The 13,178-nt window shown below is 37.7% G+C and overlaps 2 protein-coding genes across 2 annotated transcripts in view; one reads left to right on the top strand and one right to left on the bottom strand.

Annotated features, from left to right (window-relative positions):
• The window catches only part of TTC29 (tetratricopeptide repeat domain 29), a 724,023-nt gene that overhangs the window by 66,467 nt on the left and 644,378 nt on the right, over positions 1 to 13,178 (top strand). Inside the window, exons 2-3 of the mRNA XM_032464537.1 lie at positions 8,981 to 9,043; positions 10,072 to 10,461. The gene's annotated coding sequence lies outside the window, so the exon portion shown is untranslated. The remainder of the gene's footprint in view (positions 1 to 8,980; positions 9,044 to 10,071; positions 10,462 to 13,178) is intronic.
• Positions 1 to 13,178, bottom strand: part of EDNRA (endothelin receptor type A) — a 62,314-nt gene that overhangs the window by 14,539 nt on the left and 34,597 nt on the right. Inside the window, exon 3 of the mRNA XM_032464583.1 lies at positions 10,314 to 10,441. Within this exon, the coding sequence (XP_032320474.1) occupies positions 10,314 to 10,441 (128 nt within the window). The remainder of the gene's footprint in view (positions 1 to 10,313; positions 10,442 to 13,178) is intronic.

The following is a 13,178-nucleotide window of genomic DNA, read 5'->3' as shown; positions in this document are numbered from 1 at the left end:
TTAAAATTTATGGTTATTACTAGTGGAATAAAGAGTGCTATATATACTCTCTCCTTCTGTTTATTTCTCTTTGCTGCCTTGTTCAACAGGCAGCCTGATGTCCAGTAAAAGCTAAAAGGAACAGAGACGGGATGTCTCTATCCTGAGGCTGTCAATGAGTTTTATCTGTTTTCTTCTCCCCTCCTCTTAGATCGGTTATCAGGAAAGGTGATATGAATAAAACACTTTATCTCTTAAGACAGTAAAAAAGCCAGATTTCTTAGGCAGGGTTGGAAATAGAATGTGGTTTAAGTAAGAAAATGTGGTCTATGTATTCTTATGATGAATATATTCACAGACCAGCTTCATTTTATAATATGCCTCTGAGTTCCCAGAATATTACATGTCTAAAACACAATGTAAATTCAACATTTAAAAATAAATAGAAGTAATTTTTAGTGTCTAGTTGAGCAAATGATTCATAATCAGTCTGTGCTTTAATTAACCCATGTGACTGAGAATTAGAATATTTTCCATTTGTGATCACACTGATCTTGATAACATCTCCATGAGATGAGAAAACAACCATAAAATCAATTAGAAACAATCATTTGTGATGATGGACATGGGGAAAGGTGTGGAAAATAGGAAATACAGGATGTTCCAAAAATGATTTCTATTTGGGGGATAATGACACAGCACGCACATGCACGTGCGTGCGCACACACACACAATATTGTGTGCTTGGTAGGTGTTATCATAAACAGCCTTCAATCAAGTCAGTGCATATATATGACATCCTCACTCCATAGAAAATTTGCAAGTGTAGAGCCGACCACCAACAACTGATATTCTAGAGATAATCCTTCCTCTTTGAAATGCTTTCTGCACTTGGTTTTGACCACATTCTCCTGGTTTTCATCCTGCTTATGAGACTGGCCACTCCATCTCATCTCCTTGGCTAGATCATGCCCACACCTCAAGCTCTTACCATTGGATTTCTCCTTAGTCCTTGGACCGCTTTTCTTTTCTATCTACACACTCTTAGTGATCTCATCTAGTCTCATGGCATTAGAACTCTCTACATGCTGATAGTTAATTCTCAAATTTATAACTGTAGCCTAGAACCTCACCTCTACCTCTAGATTTGTATGTCCACCAGCCTACTTGAGATCTCCATTCAGATATCTCGTAGGCATTGAGACTCACCCAAACCAGACTCTGGGTCTTCTTCCTTGCCCTCTTCCTTGCCCTCTCCAGTCTGCCATCTCAGGTCTCAAACCCTGAAGTTAGCCTTCACTCCTCTTTCTCTTTTCCACCACACATTCAATTCTTTAGCAAACCTTGCAACCTCGTCCTTCAAAATGCATCCAGGTGCAACCACTTCTCTCGATCTCATCTGTTACCATCCACCCGGATTACTGCAGTAGCTTCCTAACTGGTCTCCCTGTGTCCACCTTGCCCTCCTGCAGTCTGCCCCCAACACAGCGACTGGGGTGAACCTGTTAAAGTGTCAGCCAGTCATGTTACCTCTCTGCTCAAATCCCCCAGTGGGTTCCCACCTCAGCGGGAATGCCTGCAGGTGTCCTCAGAGCCGCCTCGCCACTTCTTTCAGGCCTTTACGCAGCAGTGTCTTTTCAGCGAGGCCTTCCCTGGACACCCTATTCAAAGTTGCCAGCTTCCCCGCCCCACTCACTCCGATTATTTTTCTCCGTAGCACTTACTACCATGAGACCAACCAATTCTTCTACTCATTTATTTTTTGTCTATGTCTACCTCTCCCTTTAGAATATAAGCTCCACCCCCAAAACAAAAATAAACAATATATAAATAAATAAAAAGACCATAAGCTCCATAGGACGGATACTTTGTATGTTGGTCACAAGACCAACATACCATAGGTGCCAGATAAATATCTGTTGAATTAAGCGTCTTTGTTTGTTTCCTTACCATGCATTTATTTGTATTGGCCAAAGCCAGTATACACTCCGAACATTTTCTTATTTTTCAAGCCAGCCCTGAATTAGGCAACAGATAAAGAGCTAATACTTTTAGAATCCTAGAATCAAATAACATAAAACCAAGAAGGACTTTTGGGCTGATCTTTCTCCCCTCATGTTCTGGTTGGGAAACTGAGGACTGGTGTGGTACCACATCCTCTGCCTGGGTCAGGGTTCTGGTCTGCAAAGTCCCAGGGCTGTCTTTTCCCATGACACCACCTTGTCCCCTGACATGCCAAAATGTCATGTGGCATGCCAGAATAAAAGAATAAATTACATGTTTTATTTATGTAAAGATGTTTGTTACTGTATATGTCTATAAATAGATTTTTACTTGTTTTCAAGGCTAGAGGCATTTAACGTATGTTTCTGAATCTTTAAGGTATGATCTGGGAAACTCATTAAGTTAAAAGTAAATATTATTGAATTTACTTTAAAACAGTGTAAAAGGAACTTAAATTCAAAAGATATCACTTCAACATAACCCATTTTCATTTCTTCTCATTCTTTGCCCATTTCTATTCTCATAAGCAGTTTGGATATATATTATAACCTTATCAGTTACAATTTTATTTTTTGACTTTATTCACTTTTCATTATAAAACATACTTATGTTTCTACACAGGCATAGCATTTATTAATTTCATGGCTACACGGTATAACAACATATTGTACAATTTACCTAAATCTTTCTCCTATAATCACATCATAGTTTCTGGCGTTTCAAGGTTGTGAATAACATGAGTATAAATACATTTGCACATACAGATTTTTTTCCCTTTTTGAATGATTTTCCTGGGTTAATTATTTTGAGTGCAAATAGTGAATCAAGGGAAGGAAAAAGTAGCTTAAGTACCTTTAAAAAATGTCTCTACTAAGTGCCTGTCAATGCTTGCCTTCATTAGAATTTATTTTTCTTCAGTTTTGCCACTTCCATAAGGTGAAGTGGCACTTATATCTTTATGTCTGCACATTGAGAGCAAATGTGACCATTTATAATGTTTGTTTATGATTTGTATCTCTTATGTGATAGGCAACCCAACTGCCATACAGAGGTTTGGAGGTTGAATACTATCAGGAAGAATTTTAAAGAGAAGCCAGGTGAAGGCTTAAAAGATAGCTGTGGAAGGACGAAATACTGGCATTTGCAGCAATGTGGATAGACCTAGAGATGATCATATTAAGTGAAGTAAGTCAGACAGAGAAAGACAAATATGTGGTATCACTTATATGGGGAATCTAAAATATGATGTAAATGAACATATTCACAAAACAGAAACAGACTCACAGACATAGAAAACAAACTTACAGTTACCAAAAGGAAAAGGGCGGAAGGGATAAATTAGGAGTTTTGAATTAGCAGATATACACTACTATATATAAAATAGATGAACAAGGACCTACTGTATAGAACAGGGAGTTATATTTAATACCTTGAAATAACCTATAATGGAAAATCATCTGAAAAAGAATGTACATTTACATGTGTATAACTGAATCACCTCACTGTGCCCCAGAAACTAACTTAACTGTAAGTCAACTAGCTTACAATTACAACGTACAAATACAACCTAAATGTAAGTCAACTAACTTAACTGTAAGTCAACTATACTTCAAATAAAAAAATAAAAAATATACTTCAATAAAAATACATATTAAAAAAAGAAAAAAGAAAAAGAAAGAAATTTTTTAAAAAGTAGCTGCAGATATTTGGACACTTCTCTTCAGTTGAGTCATTCCACTGGACTGGCCTGTGGCTGCCTTGACCAGTTGAGCTCAGCTGGAAGGATGCTTTGCCAGTTTCATGCCTGGCCCCTGAGGCGTGCAGCGGGTTCTAGCCTGGAGCCCTGGGCCTGCTGGAGAGGGCGAGATGCCCCGGGCTGCATGGAGAGGGAGATGGGCTCTGCTCAGCTCAGATGTTCCTGCCAAGGGGCCAGTCATGTGAGTCTTGGACCCATGAAGCAAGCTCAGCTGAAATCCACCATGAGACCCCAGTCCAAGTGACCAGGAGCAGAAGAACTGCTCAAATTCCTTCCCTACAACGTGGTCAGATCATAAGAAAATGATGGTTGCTTTAAACCACTGTTTGGGGGTCGTTTGTTATCAAAGAAAAATGAGGTGGCAAAATGAACCAGTCGCCTGATCTTGACCACAGCGTTTAGGATAAAAGAATGAGTAACTATGTGTGACAGGGAACAGATCCCAAGATGAGACCCCGAGTTGCCCTACACCCAGCGTGAAAGGCAAATCCTAACACCATGAGAACTAGGAGAAACCAAGCCCCCGTCTACATAAAACTGAAGTCTTTCAGAAAAATCACTTCCATGCTTCTTGAATTAGGATACACCTTTGAGAATATCACAGAGGCCACTGACCAATTACTTGAAACAAGGGATGAAGGACTGACATGGCTTTGAGTTTGGGGCAAATCAAACAAAGTTGCCCTATTAATGGCTCTTTGCATCCTTCCCAGGTATCTAGTTACACGCCATCTGGAGTAGTTGTTAAAAGAGTTTTATCTTTTTACAGCCTCCTTCCCCAGGCAACTTTTAACTACAATTTGGAGCTGTACCCAGACCTTTTTACTGGTCTGACCCGCATCATTTTCCACTTTAAATATGACTGTTAAACTTACAAAGAATAGCATTGAATCCCTCTTTCCAGTCCCTGCCCCCTTTTTTTCTTCCTGAAACAAACTCAAAGTGCCATTAAAGCTTGTCCCTTATGGGATATTTGAATTATTGGTAATGGCTAGTTATTCATATTTTGCTGGGAAAAATTCATTCATGTTAGAAGTATACTGCTTCAGCATTAAACAAAATTATTTCACTGATGAAGCTTGGATAGCAGTGAAAATCTTTTTCCAAATTTCCGCAGTCTTTTTCTGAAATTCCTGTTTATCTTATTCTTAAGGGACTAGCAATGTGAAATAACAATAAATGAAAGTTAGAACTGAGGAGGAATTAGTGAAAAGGTTCAACTGAGACAAGTCCATGGCTGAAATGAGCAGTGAAAGGTCATCCGTTCCGGTACAAGTGATGTGCTTTCTCTGCCGTGTTTTCTTTATTCAGATTAAAAGCCTAAAGAGGAAACTAGACCTTTTCTTTGATCCCACAGTATTCGTATTCACTGAGCAATCAATGAGGTAATAAACTGTACAGAACTTGGATGTACAGATACTTTTTATTTTCCCTCAAAAACAACAACTCTGAAATGAGCGATAAGTATCATATTTGAAAGAAAATACAAAAAAATCCTGGGAGCTCTTCCTGACCCATAATTTGATTCAGCCCATAAAATGAAAGCAGGGATTCCCAAGTTGGAAATTGTTTTGTAACAGGTTCCAATTTCCCTCTTTTTACTCCTTGCTTTATTTTTTTAAAAAAGGGATTCTCTTATTTTTAGTAGAATACAGTGCAACTGAATCAAGACTCAAAGCAAATGGTATCTAGAAACTTCAGGAATTAAGTGTGAATGATTCATTCTCTAGTGTGAAAGATTTGAAATAGAAATGTTAAAATAGATTCCCTCAGTAAAGGTCCCAAAGTTGGGAGTCAGTACCCAATGAAACGCAAAATTAATAAAGGCCCCAGGCAATGACAATGAATTTACTACCAAGAAAAAACCTCCTGGGTTAAGGCAGATTTTTGTGAAAGTGGAATGTTAAAATGGTTCATCTCCTTGATCTAAAACTGGGAGCAAATCTTAATGAAAAGACGCTTGGCATTCTTTTTTTTTCTTTTTTTTTCCAAACCAAGAATATTTCATTAGATACATAACTGATCATTTGTGATTGAACATTTAGTTAGTTTTTCTCCATGCCTGAGAGAGGGGAGGACATCGTATGGGTGAGGTCAATCTACTCCAGAGATTGGAATTTATGACCTAATGCCCCCACTTCCAGTCCGATTGTCTCCTCCCTGCTCCCTACCGCTCTCCCCTGCTCACAGGGGTGGCTTATACTGGGGAGACTGAAGTTCAGCAAGACAGTCCTCTGAGATTAACCCAAGGAGGATAGTGGGGGCGGAACATGTGAGCTAGCGAAGGAATGGAGGGTTTTGATGATGTAGGTGGTTTGGGAAATCCACCCCCTGAACACCTCCACAATACATTTCATTCTCCCTCATTCCCAGGTCAGTGTCTTCACAACAATGGAGACTCCTACAGGAAAACAACCGAGACTTATTTTTCATGTCTGTCCATCATACCATTCCCAACAAGTCTCCCTGTTGAATTAAATTATGAATTATGCTTTCCAATTCAGGGATAATTCATGATATAGTGCCCTATAGTATTTTTCATCAAGAATAGATGTATTGGGGGTCAGGAGTATAGCTCAGGGGTAGACTGCACTGCATGCTTGGCATGCACAAAGTCCTGAGGTCAATCCCCAGTGCCTCCGTTAAGAGGGGAAAAAAGAAAAAAGAAAAAATGTATCGAACAGATTCATATGAACTATGAAAGGGACCCTTCCCAGGCCATGTCACACGATGTACAGCAGCTACTCTAGATTTTGAACATGTACTGCAGGGAGGAAAAGTTGCAGGTACTGCTTATCAAACCAAGCAAATCCTTTCCTCCTTTTCGTCAATGGCTCTCTCCTCAGGGGACTATACCTGGCTGCCTTAAAATACGTTTTACTATTTATAGGAGCCAAGCAACTGCCTTGTCTTTATCCTTCTGTTCCTCACTCTTGTTTTTCTCCCATTCTTGTCTGGGTTCAGTTAGATGTTTCCCCAGAGGCGCAGTGCTTTTAGAACGCTGAGTGACTCTTTTCTAAAACTCATTATCATCCTAGTTTTTACGTAACCTTTGGGATCGAGTTTAATTGTTTAATAACATGATATTTCCCCAAATTTGATGGCACTCTTGTAAAGGCAAGAGTAGGTAGGCATGGAAGTAACTCTGAGCTAGGCACATACATGTATTTTTCTCCCCGGACACAGGCCTTTGTATTCATGTCAATGTGCTGTATGTGCTTGTGTTTGAGAACTGACCAGACATAGAAAATTAGTGCTAATATAAAATAAAGGTCATAGAAATGAGCTGGGAAAATGAGAAAAATAAAATGTATAGAATGGCATAAAGTAAATAAGGAAAATGGGTACTGGATAATAGAAGTAAACAAACTTGCAGAGATTTTTTTCTGCTTGTAGAAGGTTACAAAAACCCATCACCCCATCCCTTGACAAAACTACTGATAATACTTAACAATTTCTTTCAAGGAATTTTAAATTCATATACCCATACATACAAATTATATTTAACATCCTTATCCATTTCCCTAATTAATACAAGGTTGCTTTCAACGTTTTCTGTAAATGAACTTGTAGAACATCTTTGCACAAGAATTCTTTGTTCAAATTTTGGATTGTTTCCTTAGAATTGATCCTAAAAACTGTAATTACTGGGTCAGGAGGCAAACACATATGTAGAACTTTACTTTCTGGAAGGGCTGTTCCAATCTCTACCACCACCAGATACTGAAAAACATGCTTTTTAATATGAATTTCTTTGATTATATGAACATTATTCATATGTTAATTAGTCATTTTAATTTCTTCTTTGGTGATTTTTATATTCATGCCTCCCTCTTTTTAATGGAGGTAGTGGGGATAGAACCCAGGACCTTGTGCGTGTAAGCATGCGATCTACCATTGAGCTATAACCCCCTTCATGCCCTTTTTATAAGGAAGTCTTAAGATTTAATTACTATTTGTGTGACCTCTTTAAATACCATGAATATTAACAGGTTGTAGTTTTGCTGCAAGTATTTTCCCCAATCTCTTGCTTTGTTTTCTAATTTTATGAATGTTTGATCTTAATGTTTTAAAATTCCATGTCCCAAAATACATGTATAGTTTCATTCAGAATTTCTACCATCCTTTTTAAGTTCAAAAAGTCTTCTTTTTTCTAGAAATCAAAAAGATAGTAGTCTATTTTCTTCTATTGCTTTATAGTTTGAGTTTTTGCATGCTTGAGCATAGCGGGTAGGAACACAGGCAACTTTTATTTGATTACTGGCTCCAGAACTTAGAAGCTGAGTAGCCTTGATTAACTTCTTTCAACCTCAGCTTCTTCGTCTGTAAAAAGGGAACAATTATGCACCAATTATCACAGGTGTTGCTGTAAAGATAAAATATGTCTGGAAAGTATGTTTAATGGGGTCTGGTACATACTAATGCACAATAAATGGTAACAATTATAAACATTATTATTTTTGATATATAGTACAAGATAAGAGTTTAACATGTTTTTCCCTCCAGATGGTAAATAGCACTATTTATTGATGAATCTTTCCCTTCCTCATTACAATGAAAGTGATTTCAGCCTATACTCTGTTCCTGTACACTCTAACACCTGTTTCTGTCTTTCCCATTGACATGGCAGTGTATTTATGCGTGTGGACCACACTGTTTTAAAAGTGTAGCTTTATAACATTTAAGAATATCATAGGAAGACCATGCATATAGGAAACAGAATTCTTTTTAAAATTGGCATGATTATTTTCTTTTTTGTTTTTTTTTTTGGGGGGAGGGGTAATTAGGTTTACTTATTTATTTTTAAATTAATTAATTAATTATTATTATTATTTTTTTTTTTTTTTTGGTGGAGGTAGTGGGGATTGAACCCAGGACCTTGTGCATGGTAAGCCTGCACTCTACCACTGAGCTACACCCTACCCCTGTCATGATTATTTTCTTATTTCTTCTCCTCACATGGGTTTTAAAGGTATATTATAATTAAAAATTTTAATTGGATATTGTAATGAGAATACATAGTTACATCTCTAAATATACAATTTGATAAATGCAGGAAAACATTTTTACATGTGTTAGTAATGTAATAGATGTAATTTAATGGCTTTGATTTTTAGATAATACAATACTTTGGCTACAAGAAGAAAAGACGCTATTGGGGTGCTAGGGTGAGAAAAGCAGTGTGAAGTTGTTAATGAATAAAATCCAGATTATAAAAGATTTCCTTTTTTTTTTTTTTAGGGCATGGCCACAAGTAACATAGTTTATTATCTGTCAAGTGGAAGTGATTCATGGCCACCTACGGTATGTAAATGTTTTTATGCAACAGCCCTGAACATCTGATTTGATGCAAAAGAAACCTATGTAGACGTCAGGTTTTCCTGGGAATCACTGAGAATCCTTACTAATAGGTGATGAAATTATTTCTTTGTGTTTACCACTGCAGTGGTGGCATTTCTGTCAACAGCAACACTGCAGTTTAAACTGCTAATGGAATTATTTTTGTTTTAATTTCAGCAATAAATATATCTTTAATAACACTACTAACCATTTTGCTGTTTCACAATCATTAGAATCACACATTTACAACAAGGATGCCATTATAATTTTCTACTACCCGTGGGATGAGTGTTTTTATGTTTTAACTATAACAGTTTTGGTCCTGAAAATTAATTGTAAGTGATAAATAACAGAATGTCTGTAAAGACTTAAATTTTCTTTAAGAAAATGGGTCTTTATATCTATAATTATGGGACTCAAGTGCTCTAATAAAGTGATTGTCAGAGTGTGAAAGGAAAAGTGAACACCTCTTCTAAACTGTAGGTAAACCATTAAATAGGACATTAAACAGTATTTGCAAAGGATTATATTCAATATAAAAGAGCACTGCAAAATGCGTTAGAGTTCCTAGCTTCATTTTTTATCATTCCTGCTACAAAAATTAGGAGGTATACAAAGAACCATCTAGAAGCTCGTGGAATTCAGAAGGACTTATTTAGAGAAGTCTTGACATCCACGTGTGAGGAGAATTCTGGAAAGACTTAGAGACACTTGATGGGTTTTTCAGAGCTGGATCAAGGGGTGCTTGTGTTGTCCACTTTCTAAAAATTAGGAAGCATTTCACATATTCAAAAAAGCATAGAGAACATTACGATACTGAGCTCTCACCACTCAGTTTAAGTAGTCAGCGTTATAAATATGATTGAATAGTTTTCTTCTTTTTTTTTAAAATGAGAAATCTACCATTGAAAATACAGGATATGGATGTCCTAGAATTTCCTTTTCCAAAGTTCATTCCATCTAACATGTTCAGTTTTCCTTTGTTGCCACAGAGATGCCAGATGGATATAGTTGGCGAAATGCTCTAGGCACAAATTGCCTGAACCAAAGATGGCTAGTAACCAGCAACTGCATAAAGCAATTCTAAACAGTAGAGCAAGATTGTTCACATTTTAATTCCTTGGAACTAATGAGCAACTGTCCTCGGCACCAATTCTTAAGGCTCCTTGACTTCATTCTGAGAAAAATGCTTTTCTAAACCCAACAAAAGAATGGAGGGCAAGAACCAGGTTACCTGTCAACGCTGAGAGCACAGAGGTTGAGGACGGTGATCCCCACTGAGGACTTCTGCAAAAAGGGGAACAACTTGCAGAGAAATACGCCAAAGTCATTGTGATCAAAAGGCCAGCGGCCAGCCAGCAGCTGAAAAAGGAGACAGCGAGGTAAGAAACGGCAAGCACAGGATACACCGACGTTTACAGGCTTCTGAACATCTACGTTTTATCATTCATCATCCTTCTCAGTGTGGTAGCAGTAGAGTATTATCATCATTAATTTTTTTTTCATATTTTAAATTCTCAGCAATTTTTTAATCCTGAAAAATGTGGAGAATTGAGATAGGAGGGAAGAGGGCAGGGCACAATCATTAAAAGAATGACACAGCAATCAGCACCAAGATGCAGAAGATGCAACTCTGAGTAGACCTTAAGCTTCAATATACGCTCATTAAAATATAATAGCATGTTAAATGGTACTTCCCCAGGTGCCATGCCAGTCACAACAGTTTCAAGGCTGACCATAAAAGGTCAAAAAGTAGGCGATGGCCCAATTCCTGGGAATCCCAGCCCCTTCCCCAAAGTAGTTGGAATAATCCTCCCACTTGTTAGCCTATGAAGTTACAAAGCCCATAGAAACTAACAACCCCACACCTCTCTCTGTCTCTCTCTGTCTCTCTCTCTCTTTCTCTTCCTTCCTCTTTCCCTCTCCCTCCCTCCCCCATGCCCCATGGGCTCTCTGGCAAAGAGGAGCAACAGTTGGGGGTTTGGATGACAGCTTAACCAAGAAGCAGGCAGTCATTTCTGATCCATTCTTAGGAAACCATGAGTAACGTGAGTCATTTTCAACTCGTGCCATTGGGAGATTCTATTAACGCCTGACAAAGAGCCAAAGCTCTGAATAAGGTGTTAGGGAGAACGCCAGGGAAACGTGGTTTAGGAGGTACTGACTTCGCCAGCTGGGTGTCACCTAAAGCCACTTGGAACTTACTTTTCCTCCATGCTTAACGGGCTGCCACTGCTTCTGCAGGTGTGATACCAGTGGCCTGTCTTGATTTGGGCTCAGAATTCCCTTCTCATAGAGGAAAATGTGGTTACTGTGATCTGTTTGTAGCATTTGCAGGAACATCTGTTCTTCCATGTTGACAATTTAAATTTGTTTTTCCAAGGAGAGGGTGAGTACCCTCCAGTGGCTGTGGTAAGTAGCAAGAACATAAATCTTCTGTGAGTTGCTGATTATTTATCTAATTAGGTATTGCACTAGAATCATGGACTTAAATAATAACTCAGTTACCTAAAAGACAGAAGGAAGTCCCTGCTGAATATATGATGCCTTTTCAAGAGTACAGTGGTATTGATTTCCTTTCTCATTTTTGCTCAGTGACTTAGAATTTAAACTTACTCTACTTAATAGGAAATAATACTGTACTAACTTGACAAATTTCTCTTGTCTTCTTTTTTTTGGAAAGTGCCTATTGCCATAGTAACTCTAAGTTGAACTTCCAATTTCATTCTGCCATGTCTAAAGGTTACATGAGGTTTATTTTCATAGTCGACGTGCTCATTAACATGAGTCCATGGAAAAAGGATGAGAAAATCAGTACCCCAGAAATAGAAAATCAGAATCTATGCATTTTGAGAATTTAGTAACACAGGATTCTCTAGAATTGTATTTTTATGGCTAAGACCCTTTATGACTTAATTTCAGATGTTCTCTCTTTTTGGCTTTCAAACATATTTCCTTTTCTTTTGAGTAATTCTTCTAAAAGACCTTTTTCTTCAATCCAATTCTGTCTTTTTCCTCTCACTCTAACCAGTCATGGTTGGTGTCTTCTCAGAATTTCCACATAAACTTTTGTCCAAGGACAACCAGTGGGCTCTTCACAAAAACGCTGCCCTAAACTCTGATAGTTTTCACGAAACTAAAAAATAGTTATACTACTGCTGATTGCTAGTTATTAATGTTTGATGCAAGTAAAGACATAAAACATTATTTCTGGGATGAATCACCCTCTATAGAGAATAGAAAACTTGAAAAATAACTTTTTATAGAATGAGAGTTTAGTATTTTGTTCCAGAACTGTAATTCTCCACTAAAGACTAGAAAGATGTAATTAAAATGTGTTGGGATTGTTACAGGATGTTCTTTGGAACAGTTGAACAACCAGTTATGGTTCATTCCCGGAGACAGAGGATCCTGAAATCCACATGGATGGATTTCCCAATTCACTCATCCAACAGTGAGAGAAAAGAAAAGGGTGTTTCTGGCTTAACAAGGGAGACTCTGAAATCCTGTGAAGGTCTAAGTAACAAGTACTAAGAAAAATGATCTAGAAAACCCACAACTAAATATGCATTGTTTCAGGTCTTTGCAATCTCAATTGAAATTTTTTTTCCTTTTTCATGTTTGCTTAAACTTTTAATTAGGAGTAGGTGTAATGCAAGGACTCTGGGGAAGTTATTATGAAATTGGTGATAACAGAATTGTCTTTCTTTGACACAAATAGGTGTTTGGTTATTTTTATTGTTCTTTTTCTTCTTCTTTGCCAGCATTGATTCTTCTTGGGAATTATAAACAAAGGAGAATGAAAGAAATCATTGGGGGCAATTTTTAGGTACAATCACGGTGTAGACCTCCCTGACCTATGTCCACTTCATTCTGAAGGGATGTGTGGACAGTAACTGTTCTCATGCTGCCAGCAGGAAATTAGGTCCCTGCCTTCAGGCAACTTCGCCTCTTTCTGATTAAAGCCGGCTTTCTCAAAGAGGCCCTGCTTAACTACCCAATCTTAAGCAGGACTTGCTTGTTAACCTCTTTCATGGAAACAATGTTGGAGTAATCAGATTCAAAGACTCTTTTCAGCTCACTCTGTCTTAACAAGAAA

Source organism: Camelus ferus, chromosome 2 (genome assembly GCF_009834535.1).
Source record: "Camelus ferus isolate YT-003-E chromosome 2, BCGSAC_Cfer_1.0, whole genome shotgun sequence".
NCBI classification, from domain to species: domain Eukaryota; kingdom Metazoa; phylum Chordata; class Mammalia; order Artiodactyla; family Camelidae; genus Camelus; species Camelus ferus.
Note: the sequence above shows the minus strand (reverse complement) of the source record. Positions and strands in the feature narration are given on the sequence as shown.